At 40.2% G+C, this 20,001-nt stretch overlaps 2 protein-coding genes across 4 annotated transcripts; both read right to left on the bottom strand.

The window, feature by feature from the left end:
* Nucleotides 1–1,416: 1,416 nt before the first annotated feature.
* On the bottom strand, nucleotides 1,417–15,938 carry mphosph9 (M-phase phosphoprotein 9). 3 transcript variants are annotated; one of them, XM_086054469.1, is made up of 23 exons: nucleotides 15,879–15,938; nucleotides 14,225–14,496; nucleotides 13,275–13,425; nucleotides 13,094–13,183; nucleotides 11,740–12,167; nucleotides 10,734–10,951; nucleotides 10,112–10,224; nucleotides 9,114–9,224; nucleotides 8,805–8,989; nucleotides 8,419–8,568; nucleotides 7,923–8,010; nucleotides 7,225–7,398; nucleotides 7,084–7,131; nucleotides 6,482–6,546; nucleotides 6,298–6,399; nucleotides 5,534–5,677; nucleotides 3,949–4,085; nucleotides 3,756–3,890; nucleotides 3,474–3,594; nucleotides 3,095–3,186; nucleotides 2,855–3,015; nucleotides 2,084–2,158; nucleotides 1,417–1,988 (listed from the first exon to the last, which is right to left on the bottom strand). In XM_086054469.1, exons 2-23 carry the CDS (start codon nucleotides 14,455–14,457, stop codon nucleotides 1,884–1,886), a joined length of 3,126 nt encoding a protein of 1,041 aa, XP_085910595.1. In that variant the 5' UTR covers nucleotides 14,458–14,496; nucleotides 15,879–15,938; the 3' UTR covers nucleotides 1,417–1,883. The 3 variants fall into 3 exon arrangements, with proteins under 3 accessions (XP_085910595.1, XP_085910596.1, XP_085910597.1); XM_086054470.1 differs by having other exon boundaries at nucleotides 5,534–5,641; XM_086054471.1 differs by having other exon boundaries at nucleotides 5,534–5,638.
* A 341-nt stretch (nucleotides 15,939–16,279) lies between these two features.
* Nucleotides 16,280–19,155, bottom strand: cdk2ap1 (cyclin dependent kinase 2 associated protein 1). The gene is made up of 4 exons (XM_086053885.1): nucleotides 18,806–19,155; nucleotides 17,207–17,301; nucleotides 16,889–17,015; nucleotides 16,280–16,753 (listed from the first exon to the last, which is right to left on the bottom strand). The coding sequence occupies exons 1-4, from the start codon at nucleotides 19,095–19,097 to the stop codon at nucleotides 16,686–16,688; spliced, it is 582 nt and encodes a 193-aa protein (XP_085910011.1). The 5' UTR covers nucleotides 19,098–19,155; the 3' UTR covers nucleotides 16,280–16,685.
* Between the last annotated feature and the right edge of the window lie 846 nt (nucleotides 19,156–20,001).

Here is a 20,001-nt window from a genome sequence, read left to right as displayed (position 1 = left end):
AGGGGTGCCCAAGTCCGGTCCGCGAGAGCCACTAACCGCGTTAGATGTTTCCCTCCAACACACCTGATTCAAATGATTAGCGATCAGCGAGCTTTGCAGAAACCTGGTAAATCTTGATTATTGTGTTAGAGGAGGGAATCGTGTCAAACAGACTGGATAGAGTTCTTGATGACCAGACTTGAGCACCACTGATAACTCTAAACCCAGTGTAGAAGTACGTGTCTATGTCAATGTTCCATTTGAGTTGTCAGATTTCAGCCTCATCGTGTTGTCAAGACTGCCCTTAAGAATCAGTATTGCTGGCCGATGTAACGTGAACTATACTGTGTTGTGTTTTTTTAAACAATCAGATTTAAAATTCCGCCATTGAGCGAACTCTCAATGACGTCAGACTTGTTTACCCTCTGATTGGTTGGTCAAGGAAAAACGCATCTTCGACGAGCAAAACGCAGGGATCCGTAGGGATCTGCACAAATACATTTAATAATCAGCATCTGTTAGGTATGGTGTATTTATTCAAATGTTAAATATTGTGACAAAATATGGTGTGTGTACCACACGACCGGAAGTACAGCTCAGTTGTCTAAACTCTTACGTTTACATTATTACATTTGACTCGAATCATGATTGCTATCTTTTTTATTTTCTTACCTTTAAACACAGTGGTAATGTTCAAACTGTGGAAAATTCTCCAATGGCTTACAATAATATTAAATATGTTGTTTGGGAATTGCACCTGTCCGTTTTTTGATGAACACTTAGGTCTACTTTGCTCATGTATTTTAATGTGTCATTATGGTGATATTTAGGAGAGCAAATTACTCAGATTTAAGAGTTATGTGACGTTACATGGCCTTTTTGAATAGCATTGTTTTCTATAATAGCGGCATGATGGTATTAAAAGGTGGATTACGACGGGTAAGGTTGGCCCAGGTAGCAAATGCATCCCCCACCACTGGAGAAACATAATGGTATCTTTCTCAATACTGTGTTGTTGTTCTCTAAAAAGGAACTGAACAGCAACATTCACAACATTGCAACCTGCTGATGGCACTGGGACACCCTAAGCTCGGTGACGATAAGTCTTGCTGCTGAAGTGACTGAAGAATTTAATCCCCCCCCCCCCCCCCCCATGTATTTCAATGGCTGTCATTTATATGCGGATTTTCAATATTGGTGGCCAAGCCCAGTCCCTTATACTCTACAAATAGCAGGGTTCAACTGTATCACGTTTTCCTGATTTGTTCATTATTTTGCAATCGCTGTATCACTATACTGTTGTTGATGGGTTTTTTTTGGGGGGGGGATCTTTATTTGTTTGTAAGTAAAATGACTTTCTGTATAGTTCCCCTTTCTCTGTTGTACAGATAGTGGCTTGTCGTTACGCTATAGTTACTCTGAAGTAGCGGAAGACACTTATTCATAATAGAAAATAGGCTGAATTTATTGTGCAATGAGGATCATATTCAGTAATAATTCCATGGAGGATTTGGATAGGCATAAAAAAAAAAAAAAGAAGGAAAAAGTCTGAGTGTAGAGATGATTGTGCCAGCTCTGGTTCTGCTGCTGCAAAAGATAATAAAAAAAAAATAATAATGTGGGTAAAAAAAAATGAAAAAAGTTGTAATGTCAAGTAACAAAAGTATTTCCTTCAAACGTGAATCGATGTAAACAAGAGCATGAAAACATTATTGCGGCTGTGTGAAAAGTTGATCTATCAGAAATGTACATGTCCTTTGAGGTAAAAACAAAATTAATCTACAAATCTGTGTGGTATTAAAAATATAGACTTCCAGAAAAGACGTATAAAAAGTATCCCTGAGTGGTTGGTAATATGTTAAAAAAAAAAATGGTAGCATGGCCATGCAAACATTAGCATGCTGCTACGCTATGCTGGCGGAGGAGCGCAGGACGTGGAACCTCTTGAGTGTCATGCGGATGGACCCAAGGTCTCGGTTCAGATGCTCCAGACGCTCCTCTAAGGCCACCTAACACACACACACCCACACAGGTGCCCAGAGTGTGTTACCCTCCGCCAAGGAGCATGTGCAACTAATGTAGCATCTTTCTTAGTGTCACTCACCTGGTCCAACCTGGTCTTCCTGCTCACTCGACCACCTGATGACGACGGCGGCATGCGGCTCAGAGCTGCCTCGATCTGCAATACGCACACACACAAAGCGTAACAGACAGACAAACACACACACAAAGAGAAAGGGTGCATGTGAGAACAACATGAAAATGCACCGCATTTCAATGAAAGGTACAACATTGTGGAATGAACAGATCAATATTTCAGAATATTAAATCACACTTTTCAAATCTAAAATTAAGAAATCCCCACTGGGAAAATATGTACTCTGATCCAAAATTTTCATTTTCAAATGCCAATATTGAAATCTCAGATATTGGATTTTTGTTTTTTTAATCACACTAGATGTATGAAATAGCCATAAAACTGAATTATAAACATTTGCACCAACCTCAATAATAATTTAAAAAAAAAATCAAGCATTTAGTTATTCATTTATAATATATTATCATTTACTATTAACAGCACAACGGCATTGTGGGAGGACTTAATTTCATAAGATTTGCTTCTGCCCTTTCATTTTAAACATATACACAATTTAATTTGTTTGCATTTTTGTGTATGATGGCTGAAAGGAAATTTTTTCTTCAAAAGACAAAACACACACACACTCACTATGACAGAAAGTGACACAAAGACAGACAAATCCAATTTTCTGACAGACACATATAGCAAGACATACACACGTGCCCACAGCATACACCAAAACAAACACACGCGCACACGCAAAGACAAACAGTGGTGGGGATGTGTTGAACTGGCCTCGAGTTTCTCCCGTGAGAGCTCATCAAAACGCCTTTCGGCCTCCTCAAGTGACAGAACTTTGTTGTCGGAGGCCAGGTATCCTCCCGGGCTTCCTCCTCCGTCTTCACACGCCAGCTGTGCATCGCCACAGACGGGTGGTTCCAAGAAGGCAGCAGCGTCTGCACAGAGGTACGTGGGGGGGTTGGACCCATCTTAGTCTCATGAACACTATTTAGTTATTTCAGTCCACTTTCTTACCATGGTGGTCAGCTGACCCAAAGTGTAGTTTCTTCCTAGGACTGCCGCTGTGGAACGAGTGGCGCCTGGTGTGGTCGGTGTGTGCGTCACGCCTGCAAATTGAAAATGGGAATAAGGCTTAGGTTGTTTTTCTCCAGCTGGAACCGCGGCCTTAGTAAAGATGGAAGGGTACATGAACAGTTCCAAATAGCAGTCAAGGTAGAAGAGGGTGTGCAGACTTCTGGAAACATTATTCCAGTTTATTTTTTCAAAGATTTGCTTTCTTTCCTATTTGATTTATAGGTCGCATTAATGGTCCCATTTTTTAATACCACAAAAACCTGGAATTTGAAAAGGGGGTGTGGAGACTTTCTCTATTGCCTGTAAATCTTGGACTGACCTCTTGCTGAGATGCTCCTCCCGCGGCATCATGTGACCAAAGGCGGTGGAGTAGTTCTCGGAGGGGCATCGCTTGGGGCTGCCCTTGGCTGGCAACGGGGCAAGTAATGTCTCTCTCTTGGCTGACAGAGAACAGAGTAGAAATTAACAGAATGTCTAGAAATAATCCACACAGTCAATGAAATTCTGCAGCACTTGTGCAATAGAAATAACCCAAAGACTAGAAATAATATAATGGTATATTGTACACAAACATAATACACAAATCAACATAAGTACGTACTGGGCGTGGTTGCAATGGTGCTCTGTAGTCCTGGCGGAGGGAGCGAGGACGACCGATGGCCGTCCGGAGACAAACTCCTCTGACTTCTGAGCGGGCCTCCTACGCCACCCAATGATGGCCTATGATTGGCCAGCCCTGCAAGCAAGGATACGTGTAAAAAGGGGCGGGTACACTAACATGTAAACGTTCTTACAGGGGGCTCTGCTCTCTGTGGTTCGGGTCTCCTCCATCTCGATCAGCGCCCTCATGATGGGCGTCAAGAGGCCAGCACCCTCCTCCCGGAGTCTGGATGTGGACGCCGTCTGGTCAGGGTCTCGGGGGCCTGTGCACCTGCAGAACCAGAATGGAAATGAGTATGGATAAAGTACTTGGATTTATATTTGTAAGCCCCATACATCTAAACTGCAATCATAGTAAGCAAATATAGATTATGCCGCTTGCCACTGGTTGAGTTAGCCTACGCTAATAGTGGCAAATGTCCATCCATCCATTATCTGTACCGCTTCTCCTCACAAGGGTCGCGGGGCGTGCTGGAGCCTATCCCAGCTGTCTTTGGGCAGTAGGCGGGGGACACCCTGAACTGGTTGCCAGCCAATCGCAGGGCACACAGAGACAAACATCCGCACTCACAATCACACCTAGGGGCAATTTAGAGTATCCAATCAACTTACCATGCATGTTTTTGGAATGTGGGAGGAAACCGGAGTGCCCGGAGAAAACCCACGCAGGCACGGGGAGAACATGCAAACTCCACACAGGGAGGCCGGAGCCGGGATCGAACCCACGACCTCTGAACTGTGAGGCGGACGTGCTAACCAGTCGACCACCGTGCCGCCCGTGGCAAATGTCATGAATGCTAATTGCAAGTTAGGCTAGGCTTGCAGTATCAAACGATATTAAGCCCACTAACCACCAGTTAAGAGCTAGACTAAGCTTGTAATAACAAATCTAACAACTAGCAGCTGGTCAAGTGTTATGCTAGGCTATTAGCAGCGAATGACATTAACTGGTAGCCACCGCTAAATAGCTAGGCTATCCTATTACGAGCAAATGTAATACTAGCGGTTAGTAAAGAGCCAGGCTAGCCCACTAACAGCCAATGTTAACGCTATTCGTGAGTTAGACAACGCTAGTAGCATCTATAGGCTTTACTAGTATTAGCACTAGCAACTATAACGCGACAAGCCACTGGTAAAAAGTTAGGCTAACCCATTTCGGCAGTGGTTTTCAAACCTTTTTGAGTCAAGGAACATTTATTTCATTGAAAAAAATCCCGCGGCACACCAGCAGCTGAAATTGTGAAAAAAAAAAAGCTTAATTTAACAATATAAGTGTTATATTGTTTATATAAGCATTTTTTAACATTGAAGAATGACGTTAGATTGTAACGTCTTGAATAGGAATTAAATATTTCCAAATTTTTATTTTATAATGTTTCATATTGATACTCAGTGTGAAACATGGGCCTGTTTGGATAAACATGCATCACTAATTCGCTTGACTCTAAAAGACAATTAGCTACTTGCTGCTGCTGCCACCTGCTGGTATGGAAGAGTAGTACAATGTAGTAAAGACTTGATTACGCTGCAGGGCGCTAGAGCGCACAGGCACACAAATGAGATAATTTCCCACAGCACACCTGTCAATATCTTGCGGCACACAGTTTGAAAAACACTGCATTACAGTATCTTAACCCCATGTGCGGTTCAACCACTGAAGTACAGTGCCCTTAAAGAGGCAAAAAGATAGCCCGCTCCATTTTTAAGAGTCGAACTTGCCTCATCGAGGTTTCGGACGGGAACACAGACGTTGTGGCGGCGGCCAGCTGTTGGACTTCCAGACGGGGTGACCTCCTGCGGGTGATGTCCGGCTCTGCATTGACTCTGCTGGGTGAGTGCAGCAGGTCAGGATGGTGGAAAAGACTGTGGGATATGTTGAATACATCATGGCGGCGCTCCTCCACAAGTAAAGATGTACAATGTTCCCTCGCTATATCGCGGTTCAACTTTCGCGGACTTGCAACATCGCAGATTTTTTTACACTGCTATCTTGTATGATAGTTATTGTATTTCTCAAGTTTGCAAATTCATATGTTGTTCAATAAAATTAAATTTGCTAGTTCAACAATTTATCATCATTATTGGTATGAAAATGTTAACTTTTTTCCGCAAACAGATGTTTGGGACTTTACCTTCCTGTTGTGATCATTTACTGTACTAAAAATGCTCTAATGTTTCATCATTAAAAAAAAAAAAAAAAAAAAAAAAAAAAAAAATCACATGTTTTCAATACTAAGAAATGAACATTTAAAAAATGGCCCACAGACATATAGTTTAATCCTTTTTTTCCTCCCTAGATTTTCTAAATGGGTCAATTTGAGCCACAATAAAACAGGGGTGTTAAAAAAGGTTTTGACATTTGTTTCGTTATGAAATAATATTAACAATATTAATAATAATAACAATAACAATAATAATAAAGTATACTTCTTTTTCTTTGAACTTTGGGCATGTTTGAACAATAGATTTCACTAGCCACTCACCCGGCTCCAGATGGCTGCGGGGCAGCGTAGGGGATATGGCGGATCCTGGCCTGGTTCTCATGCTCCAATTGCCGTACTTGAGACTCCAGCTTAGAAATGGCCCTGAACGGAGATGATACAACAATAAAAAAGGCAATATTCATGCTTTTTCTTTTTTAATTATTGGAGCAATAATGAAAATCACCTTTTCAGGTCTGAAATGAGATCGTTGGCTTGGTTAAGTTTGTCCTCCTTTGACAACAAGTTACTCTGTCAAAAAAAGGAATGGAAAAAAAATGAAAACATCAGGGGTCACCACAGTGAGTAACAACAGTATTTGTTTGTTGTTATTTTGACTCTTTTTTCATAATGATACATAATTTAAACATAAATTAAAGCATCGAATTAAAGCAATGCACAAATTACATTTACTGCAGTATCAATTTTATATTACATCTTTTTTGAGAATTTTTTTACCAGTACAAAATAGCACCAAATTAAAACGATTTTCAAATTTGAACAGATTATAATAAATAATATAAGGGATTACAGGACTGTATTATCTTTAAATACATAATTTAATCTGTATTTATGACTTCATAACATGAACTGAAGTAATAGGATGCAAATTATAAACAAAATCATTAATATTTAAGTAGAATAATAATTATTAATTCATTCAGAAGAATAATTATAATTCATTCATTGTTTTTAATTATTACAGTATTAATAAATTCCATATTGTATTATAGTGTAACACTTGTATAAAATATCTATACTACATAAATATGTTTTTACGTTGCTTACTTTTAGTCTGTCGTTGTCCTTCAGCACACAGTTGTATTGTGCAAGAAGCTGGAAGGGAAAAAAGAAAAGAAAAAACCGACGTTGGTCAGTGGACATCAGTGGACATCAGTGGACCTTTGACTTTCCTGGTGCCTGCCTCACCTCTTTCTTGGCCTGAACTTCCCGTTCCCTCCTGGCCTCGCTATCGTCGACCTGCTTTCGGGCCTTGGTCACGGCCGCTGCCTTCTCCCTGGCCGATCGCTTGGCGTCCTCCACACGCTGACGTAGCGACTTGACGGTGGCGCCCGCCACCGCGTAGCGCTCGGGCCACTCGGCCTAAACATGACATTGAAGACGTGCTAAGACCTTTTTCATTTGTGTTCACTGTATGAATCCGGTAATTGATGTGGATTTCAAACCTTGCCAGGCACAGGGTGTTTCAAAACACGCTATTCATTCCTCTATTTTGTTTCAGGTATCCTTCAGACAGACATGAGGCCGTTCGCATTTGACAGCTTAGTCTTTTTCTTTTCTTAGCCTTTGCACTTTTTCTAAGCATATCATTCCCTCGCCCATTATTCGCCAACTGACATTGGAGCAGGCATGGCAAGTTTCTCGAAACAGGACCTGTTCTTGACAAACCACGCAGCGGAAAGCCTACTACTACTCCCACCACTGTTACAAACATCGAACTCATTCATTTTGATGTTGGAATAGTCCAAATCGGTTGAGAAATGTGGAAGAATTAGAAGGATAAAAAAATAATCAAAAAGATGTTTTCTCGGTGTACAATAATAATACAATAATAATAATAATATGTGTGACTGTGCTGAAAAGCATTCCCACAATGAATGGACTACCAGCTGTTTCTCCAGCATGGCGTTGGTTTCCTCCAACTGGTCGATACGTCGGCCCGCTTCAGCCAGGGCTTTCTCCAGATGTTGACACCTGGAAACCATTAAAAAAAAAAAGATTTAACAGGATCTGGTAGTGCAGACCCTAAAATGGTTTGCTTTAAGGGATGGCCTCTTGAGGCTTTTTTTGTGGGCCTACTCATGACAGACATTCCAACCAAATTTAATGCTGCTATGTGAAACTGTCTTTAGGGGCTGAATTTTTCAAATGATACTACACGCATCTGGTTGCTCCTTTCCAAGTATCTAGAATTAGGCCTGAGGGTGCCGTTAACCCTAAAATGGTTGCTTTGAACCAAAATGGCTCAATTTCTGGGTCCTTTCAGGCATGGCTTCTTGAGAGTTTTTTGAGGGTCTACTCAAGATGGAGATGGCTATTAAATTTCATATGGCATAAGTGAAACTGGTTTCATGGGCTGAATTTTTCAAGAAGCAGACACACCTCTCTGAAAGCATCCGGTTGCTCCTCTCCAAGTCTCCGGGGAGATCTTTGAGCTCCAATTTGTCTCGCAAGACTTGAATCTCGCACTCGTAATAAGCCTTCAGGTCGGCCACGTGTCGCGAGTGCTTCTCTCTTAGGTTCCGTCGCAGCCTGGACAGGAGGAGATGTGGGGGGAAAAAAAATTCTGTACTTCAAGTGGTTGTGTAAAGTAGCTTCAGAAAATGCCAAATGAAACCGAAGTAAAGTAATTAAACATTATACAAGCATGAAAAAAATCTTTTCGTGTCTTTGACAAAGTAAGCATTTTTCCTAAGTGAGACGCTGGCCGCAAGTGTGAAGTCATTAGACAAAAAGACATTAAGCGGCACATTCCTTTTAGGACTCACAGGGAGAGGACAACGGGATCTTCTAGAGAACCAGGCCTCAGAGTGGTACCACGGGCACGGGTGACATTCTCCTCCTCGCCGGTCTTCGTCCGCGGGGTTGATGGGACTTCCTGGGATGCATCGGAGCTGCCGTCTAGACTCAAAGGCGTTGTACAGAAAGGCTGCGATGCCTCCATAGGCAATGGCTGTGAAAGTAAAAGCAGAAGTAGAAAGTAAAACAACCATAAAAAAAAACAGTCAAGTAGGAAACATAGAGGAGCGGTTTGAAGACTGGACCAATCACACGCAAGCAAGTGTCATGTGACCTACCTGCAGCGACAATGGAGAGGAAGTCCCGGAGCGTTCCCACTCGGAACGTTTAACGCCCGTCCTGTGCTTTTGATGGTAGATCTCTCGCAGAGAAAGACCAAGGTCCTCAGCCTACAGGAGACAGTGATTTTATTTTATTTTTGAAATTATGATTGTAGCCTTGTAGAAAAATGTTGTTTTTTTTCTTGAGCACATTTGTGGTTTTTTTCGACTGTGGTAAAACTGTGACTATTTTTATAACAACTATCACTTGATTCTTATAAAATTACATCTTTTTTTTGTTTTTAAAATAATATTAACTTTTTTAATATATTATGTTATATATCTTAACTTGAAATTACAACTTCATTTTATTTCATTTGTAAAATTTAGTACTGTTGTATAATTTCGATTTTTGAATATTCTATTCTATCATTTCTAAAAACAAATATTTGTACACACTTGAAACAACTCATTAAATTGCAACTTGACGCTTGTAAAATTACTGCTATTATCCCTCATAAAATATATTTTTTATGTAAGAAAATTAAGACTTATCCATCTAAAAATTATGACTTGATTTTAGTAAAATGAATATCTGTTTTTAATCATACAATTATAACTTTTCTTGCCAAATTAAGCTTTATTCTTACATGATTAACGTTTTTTTCCCTCATAAAATGACTATTGATGTCAAATGAAAACTTTCACAAATATTACTGACTTTATACACTTCTTTCATAAAATTCTGACTATCCCTGGATAAAAATAGTGATTTCTTTTTTTGTTTTCTAAATAAAACAAAAAATTAAGACTTCATTCTTTTAAAATTCTGACTTTTTTCAGGATTTTTTTTTTTTAAACCTTAATAGCATGTTTTGACCCGATTTAGATTTAAATACAATGCCTTTAAATTTGTTTCGACTTTGTTTCAAATTACCATTGTGCATTTTCCACAAATTCCTTTCATCTGGCTTCTGATTGGCTCAAATGCTATGGCTGCAAATGTGTGTTGTCACCTGATCCGCGGGAGCTTCTTGCAGGAAGAAAGCGGCACCGCTGCCGTTGCGGTCAAGGGTGTCAGGCAGACGGTGATAGAGGTCGCACTCATTCAGACGCCAGTAGGTCAGGCCTGACAGGAGAAAGAACAACAATGACGGATTCTTCAACATGACAACAGTTCATCGAAATCAGTGCTTCCCTTTCTATATATGGTGCACCAATAACACAAATATAGTAAGCCAACTAGTCCTCCCTACGTTATAATTTTCATGTTGGCAGGCCTCTTTTCTTCAGAATTACAAGGCATAGTATCTATCATAAGAATAAGGTTGTATTTGATTAAATCCACCAAAAATGACAGTATTCCCTCATTACATTCGCTTTCGACTTCATCTTGGCAATAAAAAAAAAATCTTAGTTATGGTTATGATTTCTTTTTCTTCAAAAAATACAAATGCAACAACAACAATTAATTTGGTATCATAACATTTTGCCTTTTTTTACCCGTCCTCAAAAATATGCAACTTTTTAAAATTCCAATGGCATTTGGGGTATACTGAGCATTAGGATTACGCGTGGGTCCTTGCAAGACGTTCCTAAAAAAAAATAAGAGAAGCCGTGATATAAATAACATGTCACCTGAGGCCTCAGACAAGAGGCTGTCACTCCTCCTCATCGTAGAAGAGACAAACGGTGAAGCGGCTGTGTGATGCTGGGAGGTGGCGGTCTCCGGCGGGCCGATATCCGAATCCGCCAGGCTGCGTGGGAGCTCCTCATACTCGGGAATTCGGGACGCTCCCGTCTTGAGCTTCTTGGATCGCAGTTTCTGCCTCAAAGCCCAGGAGGTCAGAACCTGACTGTACAAATAGCGCAATACAAAAAAGGCAAAAGTTTGTAAAGATAGAACATTTGTGTGTGTCGAAAGCCACGTTCAAACCAGCAAACATTACTGCAAGTCGACATCATGTAAGGACATTTTGTACTGATACAATTACTTTTTTCCAGGAAAAATTGTGATTGATTTATGTATAAATTCTTATTTTTTCCTCATCACTTATTTCTGTAAAAATGTTTAATAAAAAAATGTGTTTTTCTATGTACCGGTACAAGTTGGTTAACCAAAAAACATTTTTTCTGCCATATTTTTCTTCTTCTTTTTAATTCTATAAAATGACTAACTTTTTCATTTAAAATGTATGGCTTATAAGATTATACAAGATTTTTTTCCCAATGATAATGTATATTAATATTTTTCTCATTCAAATTATGATTTTTTCTCATAAAAAGGTTCACTTTTCAGATACGAATTATAAAAAGATAGAACATTTTCTCATCTATAATTTTTTCTTGCTTAAAATATGGCTTTATTCTTGAAAAATGGTGGTGCATTTTATTTAAAAGTGTATGTTCATCTGTTTTAAGTGCCTTACTGCCATCTCGTGAACGCTACAGTATATACAATTTCAAATGCCTTTTGGGGGTGTTGTCAATTATACGTGGCAGGTTCACTGTACTGAAAAAATATCAATGACGTCATCAGCGACTTGTCGACATTGACTTGACTTTCATAACAGTGTTGAATTATAAAAATATGAAATTGTACAACTCTTAGCTTGCTGTAGTCGACTAAAGAAGCGGGACCCACCCCAATGTTTTTTGCTGTTTGGCTGATGATGGCTCCTCCCCGTCATGAATCTTGGCATCGTCCTGCGTCATGGCAGCGGCATCGGTGCCTTCCGACCACCGGTGCTCTTGCGTCTCCCAGGCAGACAGCGTGCCGTAGCCGCTGCTGAGCCCCGTGGTGGCCCGCTCATCAGCTGGCAGGTTGGTGCCGTCGGACCTGTGCGGCGGTGAGGGAGAGCTGAACGGGGAGAGGGCGGCGGGGGCAGCCAGGCTGTCGCTGTCACTGGGCGCGGGAGCATGAAAAGCGCAGTCGCCTGCCATGAGTGGCAACAGGAAGTCCTTGGTGGTGGTGGTGTCCTCGCTGGTTTGGATGACGGCGGAGTGGGTAAAGTCTGCATGTGGCGGTCGGTTCTGGAGCTGAACCAGCGCTTTGATCTCGTCCTGAATTAACTGGAAAAATAAAGTTGTAATGTTAAATAGTTTATTACAATTGTTTAAAAAAAAAAAAAATCATAATTTGGATTTAGAATCAATTTAATTATGATTAACCAGTTCTTTCTTAACAGCAATAAATACATGTTAAACGTGAAGAGTTGATTTTAATAAAACAAAAAAACAAACAACATTCCATTCTTAAAAATTGTATCTGTTATAATTTAGTCATATTTCATTAATAAATTATTTATTTAAATAAATAAATGCAAGATGTATAAACCTGTTCATTTTAGTAAAAAAAGTTTCTCAGGTTTATTTTATTTAGAATGTATTTTATAATAATTAATCAGTTATATCTTAAATGCATAAAACACTAATGATACAATAATTTACATTTGTTTAATTGTGCTATTTTTAATGAATGTAATTATATTTAACCAATTACTTTGTAAAATAAACAGTGATAAATATACCGATAGAATAGTTTAATTTTTATATTTACATAAATAATATTCAAAATGTTAAAGGAGAATTGCTTATGTAAGTAAATGTATATATAAACTAATTTACTAATATATTCTATATCTTTCATAATAAAACAACTAACCATTTATATAATTATTTAATGGACATGAAAAATTGTTGGTATTATCAATGTTATTTTAATTATATTATTTATAGCAAATAATATAACCAATAAAAAATTTATAACATATATGTAAAACTGTTTATGGCCCTAATGTTTTTATATTTTATTATTTATAAGTCATCAAATGAGATATATGAATTTTGAATTTTTTTTAAATGAATCAGCACATTTTGATTGCACAGTTTTCAAAGGGGGAAAAAAAAGGACTGAACTAATACAACATATATCACATGAATCTTAATAATAATAACGCACCCGGAAGGGTTTCTTCTGGGTTTGGGTGATGGGGTACCTGTATTTGGCACTGGTACTGTTCTTGCTGTGCAAGTATTTGCTCCTGGTATTGTTTCTCCACCAGCTGGAAGAGATGCAGCCATCGGCCCTGAGGTAAACGGGGGTAGGAAAAAAAAATATCACAGCGCTCAAACGAGACGTTGGTTTATGGAGTGACGAGTCGGCTCGCGCTGTCGCACCTCGCAGTCCTTCCAGACCTGCGGGTCTGTCTCACCACCGCTGCGTATTTCCTCCACCAGCGCTCGAAGGGTCTCCAGAGAGCTCGGGTTGATGAACGGGAGGTTTTTGCTTGGCGTGAACGCGTCATCCTCTGTGCTCAGACAAAGACCCCTGAAACGTACCAAATATTTTGTTTATGTATTATGACATCTCATTAGTTTGGCTTGCTTTGGAAAATTCATCCCCTGAAGCTAGTTCCCGTTTGCTACATGAAACCACTGCTTCAAACCAAAATAGCAGGCTTTGTGTGTCTTTTTGTGTGGCGTCTTGAGGCTTTTTTTGTGGGTATACTCATGACAGACGTGCTTACCAAATTTCATGTTGCTAGGTGAAACAGGCTTCAGGGGCTGAACTTTTCCACCAATCTGGGGGGCCCAAAAGATGGTTGCTTGGAACTGCGTGGACCAAAGTCTTTTCACGCGTGGCTTCTTGACTTTTTTTGTGGGTCGACTCAAGACTGACAGACTTTCCAAATTTGATGTTGCTAGTCGAAAGTGGCTTTGGGGGCTGAATTTTCCCATAAATCTGGGGAACCTAAGAATAATTATTCTAAAATGGCTGCTCTTAACCAAACGGCTGACTTGCAGGGTCTTGAGATGCTTTTGTACTACTCATAAGGAACATGCTTACCAAATTACATGTTGCCAAGTGAAACTGGCGGTGGAGTTGAATTTTGCCAAAATTCTGAGGTCCCAGAAATGCCCAACATGACCCGAAAATTGTCACTTTCAAACAACATGGCAAACTTCCAGTGTCTTTTCGAGCTAGGCTTCTTGAGACTTTTTGGGGGGGTCTACTCATGACAGACATGCCTACCAAATTTCATGTTGCAAGATGAAACTGGCTTCCAGGGGTGATTTGACTTGCGATTGAGTATAGAAAAGCTTGCCAAAATGGGCAAATGCCGCACCTGATCTTATTGCACGCTGGTGTGCCCTTGACAGTCTGGTTGGCCACGGTGACCCCTGTGGTCTGGGAGTCCGAACGTCTGCCCTCGGAGACCCCCAACCCCGAGGCCGTGGTGGCCTCGGAGGACAACGGGGACACCTCGCTCTCCTTGCCACCGCCATCGCCGCTGGCCCGGCAGTGACTCCGGGGCCCTGAGCTGGACACGTCCTCAGAGACGCTGTCATCTGTGGACATGTTTAAGGGCCCGTGCAGAGGTCGGGGGAACTCTGACAGCTACAAAAAAAAAAAAACAACAACACATTTTTGGGATGTGAGCCACGCTGTAATAAAGTTTGAAGATGTTTTTTCATTTTGTGTGGCAACCAACCAAGCAAGATTTAATGCTTTAATTAATTCATTCTATGATAAAAATGGGAGTAAATGGTGACATACAGGATAGGCCAAAAGCTCTGACCTCCTAGCTAGTGAAAGTTTACAGAAGACCGTAAACTAGAGGCGGACCGGCCTATAGACGGTTACTATTTTTCCGAATGACGGAAGGGTACCTGCAGACGGTGATGAATAATGGAGACTATTTTCAGTAAAATGCCCAGCTCTGCTTCCACCTGAGACCAGCTTTATTCTTCTTTCCTTCTGGACTTCCTTTCTGTCCTACTACTTTCCTAGTTACCCCCTTCTTTCTCTCCAAGCATTCTATTTTGACTGCCTTTTTTTTTTTAAACACATTTCCTCTCATGTGCTTTTTAAAATATTTTTTCTTAACTCATTCCTTCCCTTGTTCCTACCCTCCCTGCTTTTTGGTCACTTTCCTTTCTTTCTCTCACATCCGCTTTTTATTCATGCTCCCTTACATCGTTTTTCCAGCATATAAACCTGCTTCTCTGCCTTCCTTCCTAAATTATTTTCTTCCTCCTGAAATCTGATTTTTACTTCTCTCTTTCTGACCTCCCCCTTTTCTTTCTTACCCCCTTTTGTTCATAGTACCTTCCATTGTGCCAGCCTTTTTTACACCCTTCCTTCCACCTCCGACCTGCTTTTTTCTTCTTTCCTTCCCCAACTTCAGGCCTGTTGTTCTCTTCTTTGTTCCCTTGGACATATATTTACTTTGCATTGCATCCTTTCTTCCTTTGCTTAAAACTACTTTTCTGCCTTCGGTACTTGTCCAACACTAATTTACAATCCATTGTCTTTGTTGACTGAAATCTTTTGCCATTATTAAAGTAAGGGGGGATCATTAAAAAAGTGTATTCCTACTTTTCGCCCGCGCTGTGTATTAAATAATTTGCTTTAGTGGCCATAGATCTTGAGACTAGTGTATGAGATTATAGGAACATGTGACAGCATCTCGTTGCAGCCCAAAAGCGTCACCTCGCCAGCTGTAGACAGTTGAGACGTCACTCGAGCACAGTGCGCCAGATTCGGTCACAGCTGTCGAGTGACGTCGCAAGCTTGTTGTTAACTTGAGCTCGGCGGGCTCCGCTAGCATGCTAAGAGCTAGCTAACTAGTCTCACTTAACGCCACGCTGACAGGTGACATTAACCGATTTATAAGCTCAGTTGAAATGCATTCGGAGGCATCCTAACACAGTTAACAAGATTATTAGTTACGCAAATTTAAGGGCAGATGTAGTAGACACTACATGAGTTAACCTTACCAGTTTACTTGCGTCGTCTTGTCATCCATATTTGTCAGGGAGATGCTAGCCAGGCGCTGAATGGCCGCTGAAATTACGTTTCATTGCGTCATTAAAAGCTTGGTATGTGATTGGTTATCTAGTCAATTGGGTTTCCCCATTGGCTGTTGGGAGAGCAAATCCAGAATTCAAGGCAGTACAGTGCTCGCACAGTGTGTGGTTTCACGTCAGCCCCAGTTTTGAGTTTGGGGTTCAAATCTCGGTTCAGGTATTACTGTTTGGGATTTGGCTTCCTCCTTTCCTCGCACTCTACATGCATGTTGGGTTCATTGAAACACCACTTCCACTTTCATCAAGCGTCACAGTTGTATTTTGTAGATTTCTGGAGATGAAATCAAAAAGTAGTGACCAGGACAACTGTATGGAAAATACAATTTATTACACTGTGTAATAAATACATACAAAGATGCAAGTAACAGCATTTTCTTTTGATAACAAAACCAACCTGAACACGAATGAATTGACACCCACTCACTCAGTCACTCATATCAAAAAGAAGTCTAACCCCTGTACAAGACGTGTCGTCTACACTTTTATCCTTTTTGCATGCAAAAATAATGAAGGGAAAAAAAAAAACAAGAAACTAAGATACCCAAAAGTGGGCACTGGGAAACAAGTTGAGAGTTTGACTCATTCGTACAAGATGGAGATGGATGCCTGCCTCCACTTCGGAAATGACATGCAAGTTGAATTTAGAATTTTTTTTTCTTTTCGTTTGTTTAAAGACGCACATTGTGGAGTCTCCTTGCATGGAATGTGTGATTGTCGCTAGGACCTGGCGTTCCTCTCCGTCTCCGCCAAGCACTCACGCACCAGGCCGCGGGCGTGGATGATGCCTACCAACAAGAACAAGAGGAGAAAACGAATGACATCATGACGTCACTACACCCATGGATATGAATTCGGACACACCTTACTATATTCACTACCGGTATATAGAGATTTCTAGTGGACTGGATCTAAATAAATACCTCGCTTGAGCCTCTCCATGGCGCTCTTACTGCCAGCGTATGTGGGTCGGATTTCTTTGCCCAGTTCCTCGATAATGGCCAACAGCTCGGCGTATTTGTTCTGAGGCACTTGGCTGCCAGTCAAGCCCTGAAGAAGTCAATCAAGAGAAACGTGAAACTAAAGCAGTGAGAAAAGTGGACACGGTTCAGAACTCCAACCAAAACTTCCAGTCGAAAAATACACTTTTAGTTTGAGTCTCCAAGTGTGGTATGTTTTGCCCCCACCTGTCCAATGAATTTGGGGAAACTAGGAACAAAAAGGTTGTGTGTTGGTGTTACCTGTGAAAATCCCAGAGAAGGAGGTCCGTAGTCGCTCAGCAGAGGTCTGTAGGACTGCAACTGGGCCAGATTGGCTGCTGACTGGAGGCTGCCAACTGTTGAAATTAAATAGTTTTTGTTTAATTTCAAATTTAAAAAACTGTCAAATTATTTTTTCAGTGTTAAAATAAATTCAGAATTTAAAAAAAGTGACATTTCTAAATATTCAGTTTTTAAAATTGATTTTGAATGGAGAATTCAAGTTTTTTTTCGCATCAAAATCAAACTTTATAACTTAACTTTATTTCAACATTGACAAAGACAGGAGAAAAATTTAAATGCAGCGTTTGATGATAAAAAAAAATCTAGTACTAGAAATTCACATTCAAACCTTCTGAATTATTTTTAAAAGGGAGTATCTTCAAACGTCTTTTTTTTACTCTGACTGTTGAAACAAGTCTATGCTCAATATTTTGTGTTTTTCAAAATTTTAGGTCTCACAATTTCGTTTTTATAAATTACTCTGAATTTATTTTAATATTCCGCAAAAATCTGGTCCAATTAAAAAAAATTAACTACCTAATTTCGAATTTAAAAAAAGAAAACATTTTTGGCACTGCTTTTGTTTTTAAAATTCATAGGGGAAATAAGTTTGATTTTGATGCTAAAAAAATTAATTCAGATTTTCAATGTCTCATACTCGTACCACTGGAGGTATGCGGGGTCTCTCTAGTGGTACAAACATAGAATTACTTCCTGAGTACAGCTTGGTATTTAACTTTTAAATTCAAAACATTAGCATTTCAAGTGTTTGTTTTGAATTATTCATACGGGTGCAATTTACATTTGACTTTTATGTGCAAAACACTTTAATTTATTGGATATGCAATACGTTTTTTTCCCCTTTTCCTATATTTAAGCACAGTGTTTATGTTCAAATTACATAAAGTTACAATCATTGTAACAATGGCTGACAATATTATTACATATACTTTTTATTGGAAAAAAGAACACGTTTTAAATTAACAATTAGGCCTAAGTTACTGTATTTTAATGTTGATCAATGACGTGGAACTTGAAGAGCAAAGTATTTTTTGCGATTTAAGTTTCAAGTGCCAGTGTTATGACAGTACTACTTCCATAAAGTTGCAGTAGCGGGTCTCAGTCAGCAGATGTCCGCAAAGAGGCACCTCACGTCGGCGTGGATCAATCAAGCAGCTCGGAGCCGGGGAGCATCATGGAGGAGGAAGCGGAGCGAGGCTTCCTCGACGAGACACGACCGATACATTTAATACTGTCGCCGCCTAAACGGCGCCCACCCGGGCCGGGAGCGCGACCCCGGACGTCGGTGAACGTCGCGCGAGACGTCGCCGTAGCCTTCGTCCCGGTCGAGTCCGCGTCCGTCGAGTTTTTTCTCCCTCCTCCTTCTCGACATTCGTAATAATGGCGGCTACGAATTAGCCTAGCTCCCAGGATGTGACCCGACATATGTAACCGGACAAAAAAAACTCCACGCACACACACGGGGCTTTCTCTTCAGGTATTCTCCGAGAACCCCTCGAATTTAAGCGTCGATTTAACCGCACCACGTCGGGACCCACTCGGACGTTTTGTGCTCACCCTGGTTCGCCGAAGTTCCCGGATTGTGCTGGTGGGCATTGGGCTTGTAAGACATTCCCAGAGACATTGTAAATGAAAGAAATCCGAATGACCCGACATTCAGCGAGGCGTCTGTCTCCCACTTTTTTTGTTGTTTACGGCGGCGCCGGCAAACATGGCCGTCACTGGATGTTGACACCCAGCCAGCCGACGAGGCGAGCCCCGAGCCCCGAGCCCCGGTGAAAGAAAAGCCCCGAAAAGACACACTTTTGTCGGCTAAAAGCGGCATGTTTGACCGGAGCCCGGAGCACATTTTAGAGTAAAGTTGAGCCGCGCTTTTGGGTCACTTTAGACGACTTAGAAGCAATTTCAAGTATTTTGACGTCACTTTTCGGGCTCTCTTTGTTCGGGCACGTCGTAAAAAAAATTCATAGGCATTTTTTATTCTGTTTTTATAATTTGATAACGATACACAGGTGGATGAATACATGTTTGACTAATCACTTTTTGGGTGGAATAATTACATTACTGTCCACCTCTGGCTTGCATACAAATGGTTTGACCCAATTTTGACACCAGTAAAACTGTGAATTAAAATTAATCGAATTAGCATTTTTGATTAAATAACCATTTTCCAGTAAATGCCAAAATTTGACCCAAATTTGACTCCGTTCAACAAAGTGAATTACACTCAATTTAATCTGCATGAAATAAACCTTTTTTGGAAGTAAAAAGTATTTTACCTCATGCAGTCAACATTGAACTGCACTTGAGATAGCATTAAAATTTTTAGTAAATGCCAAGATCGTACGGGTGACCCAATTTTGTCCACTTGTTATGAAATAGTAATGCCAAAAGGATTGGCCCCATTTTGACTCCTTAAGAACAATTACATATAAATGAGCACATACTATATAATGAGCATTTTTTCAGTAGGTATGGTTTGACACTATTTTGACCCCTTAAACACTGTATTACACCTATTAAATCAGGATTTATTATAAAACGTTTTTAGTAGATGCCAAAACGTTGGATCCAATTTTGACTCTAAAACATTTAATTGTACTTATTAAATTAGTATCTTGACTCCACTAAAACAATGAATTAGTTATTAAATTTGCATATATTATGAACATTTTGTCTAGTAATGCCTTTGCATATATTATGAAAATGTTTTAGTAATGCCTTATTCCAAAATGATTTGCTTTGATCCAATT

The sequence above is a fragment of the Filicampus tigris genome, chromosome 15, assembly GCF_054856515.1.
Source record: "Filicampus tigris isolate MCC_2025a chromosome 15, RoL_Ftig_1.0, whole genome shotgun sequence".
Taxonomy (NCBI): domain Eukaryota; kingdom Metazoa; phylum Chordata; class Actinopteri; order Syngnathiformes; family Syngnathidae; genus Filicampus; species Filicampus tigris.
The sequence above is the reverse complement of the archived record's forward strand: the minus strand, read 5'-3'. Positions and strand labels throughout refer to the sequence as shown.

What these genes read in the sequence shown, in the direction of transcription:
- mphosph9 (XM_086054469.1), bottom strand. Translation starts at nt 14,457, where the DNA reads ATGTCCACAGATGACAGCGTCTCTGAGGACGTGTCCAGCTCAGGGCCC. An exon ending in CCATGCTGGAGAAACAGCTG is followed by an intron (nt 7,399 to 7,922) that starts GTAGTCCATTCA and finishes TGTCATGTTTAG; the next exon opens with GCCGAGTGGCCCGAGCGCTA. An exon ending in CACAGAGAGCAGAGCCCCCT is followed by an intron (nt 3,891 to 3,948) that starts GTAAGAACGTTT and finishes CCTTGCTTGCAG; the next exon opens with GGCTGGCCAATCATAGGCCA.
- cdk2ap1 (XM_086053885.1), bottom strand. Translation starts at nt 19,097, where the DNA reads ATGTGCTCCGGGCTCCGGTCAAACATGCCGCTTTTAGCCGACAAAAGT. An exon ending in GGGAACTTCGGCGAACCAGG is followed by an intron (nt 17,302 to 18,805) that starts GTGAGCACAAAA and finishes TAATTTCAACAG; the next exon opens with TTGGCAGCCTCCAGTCAGCA. An exon ending in CTTCTCTGGGATTTTCACAG is followed by an intron (nt 17,016 to 17,206) that starts GTAACACCAACA and finishes TGACTTCTTCAG; the next exon opens with GGCTTGACTGGCAGCCAAGT.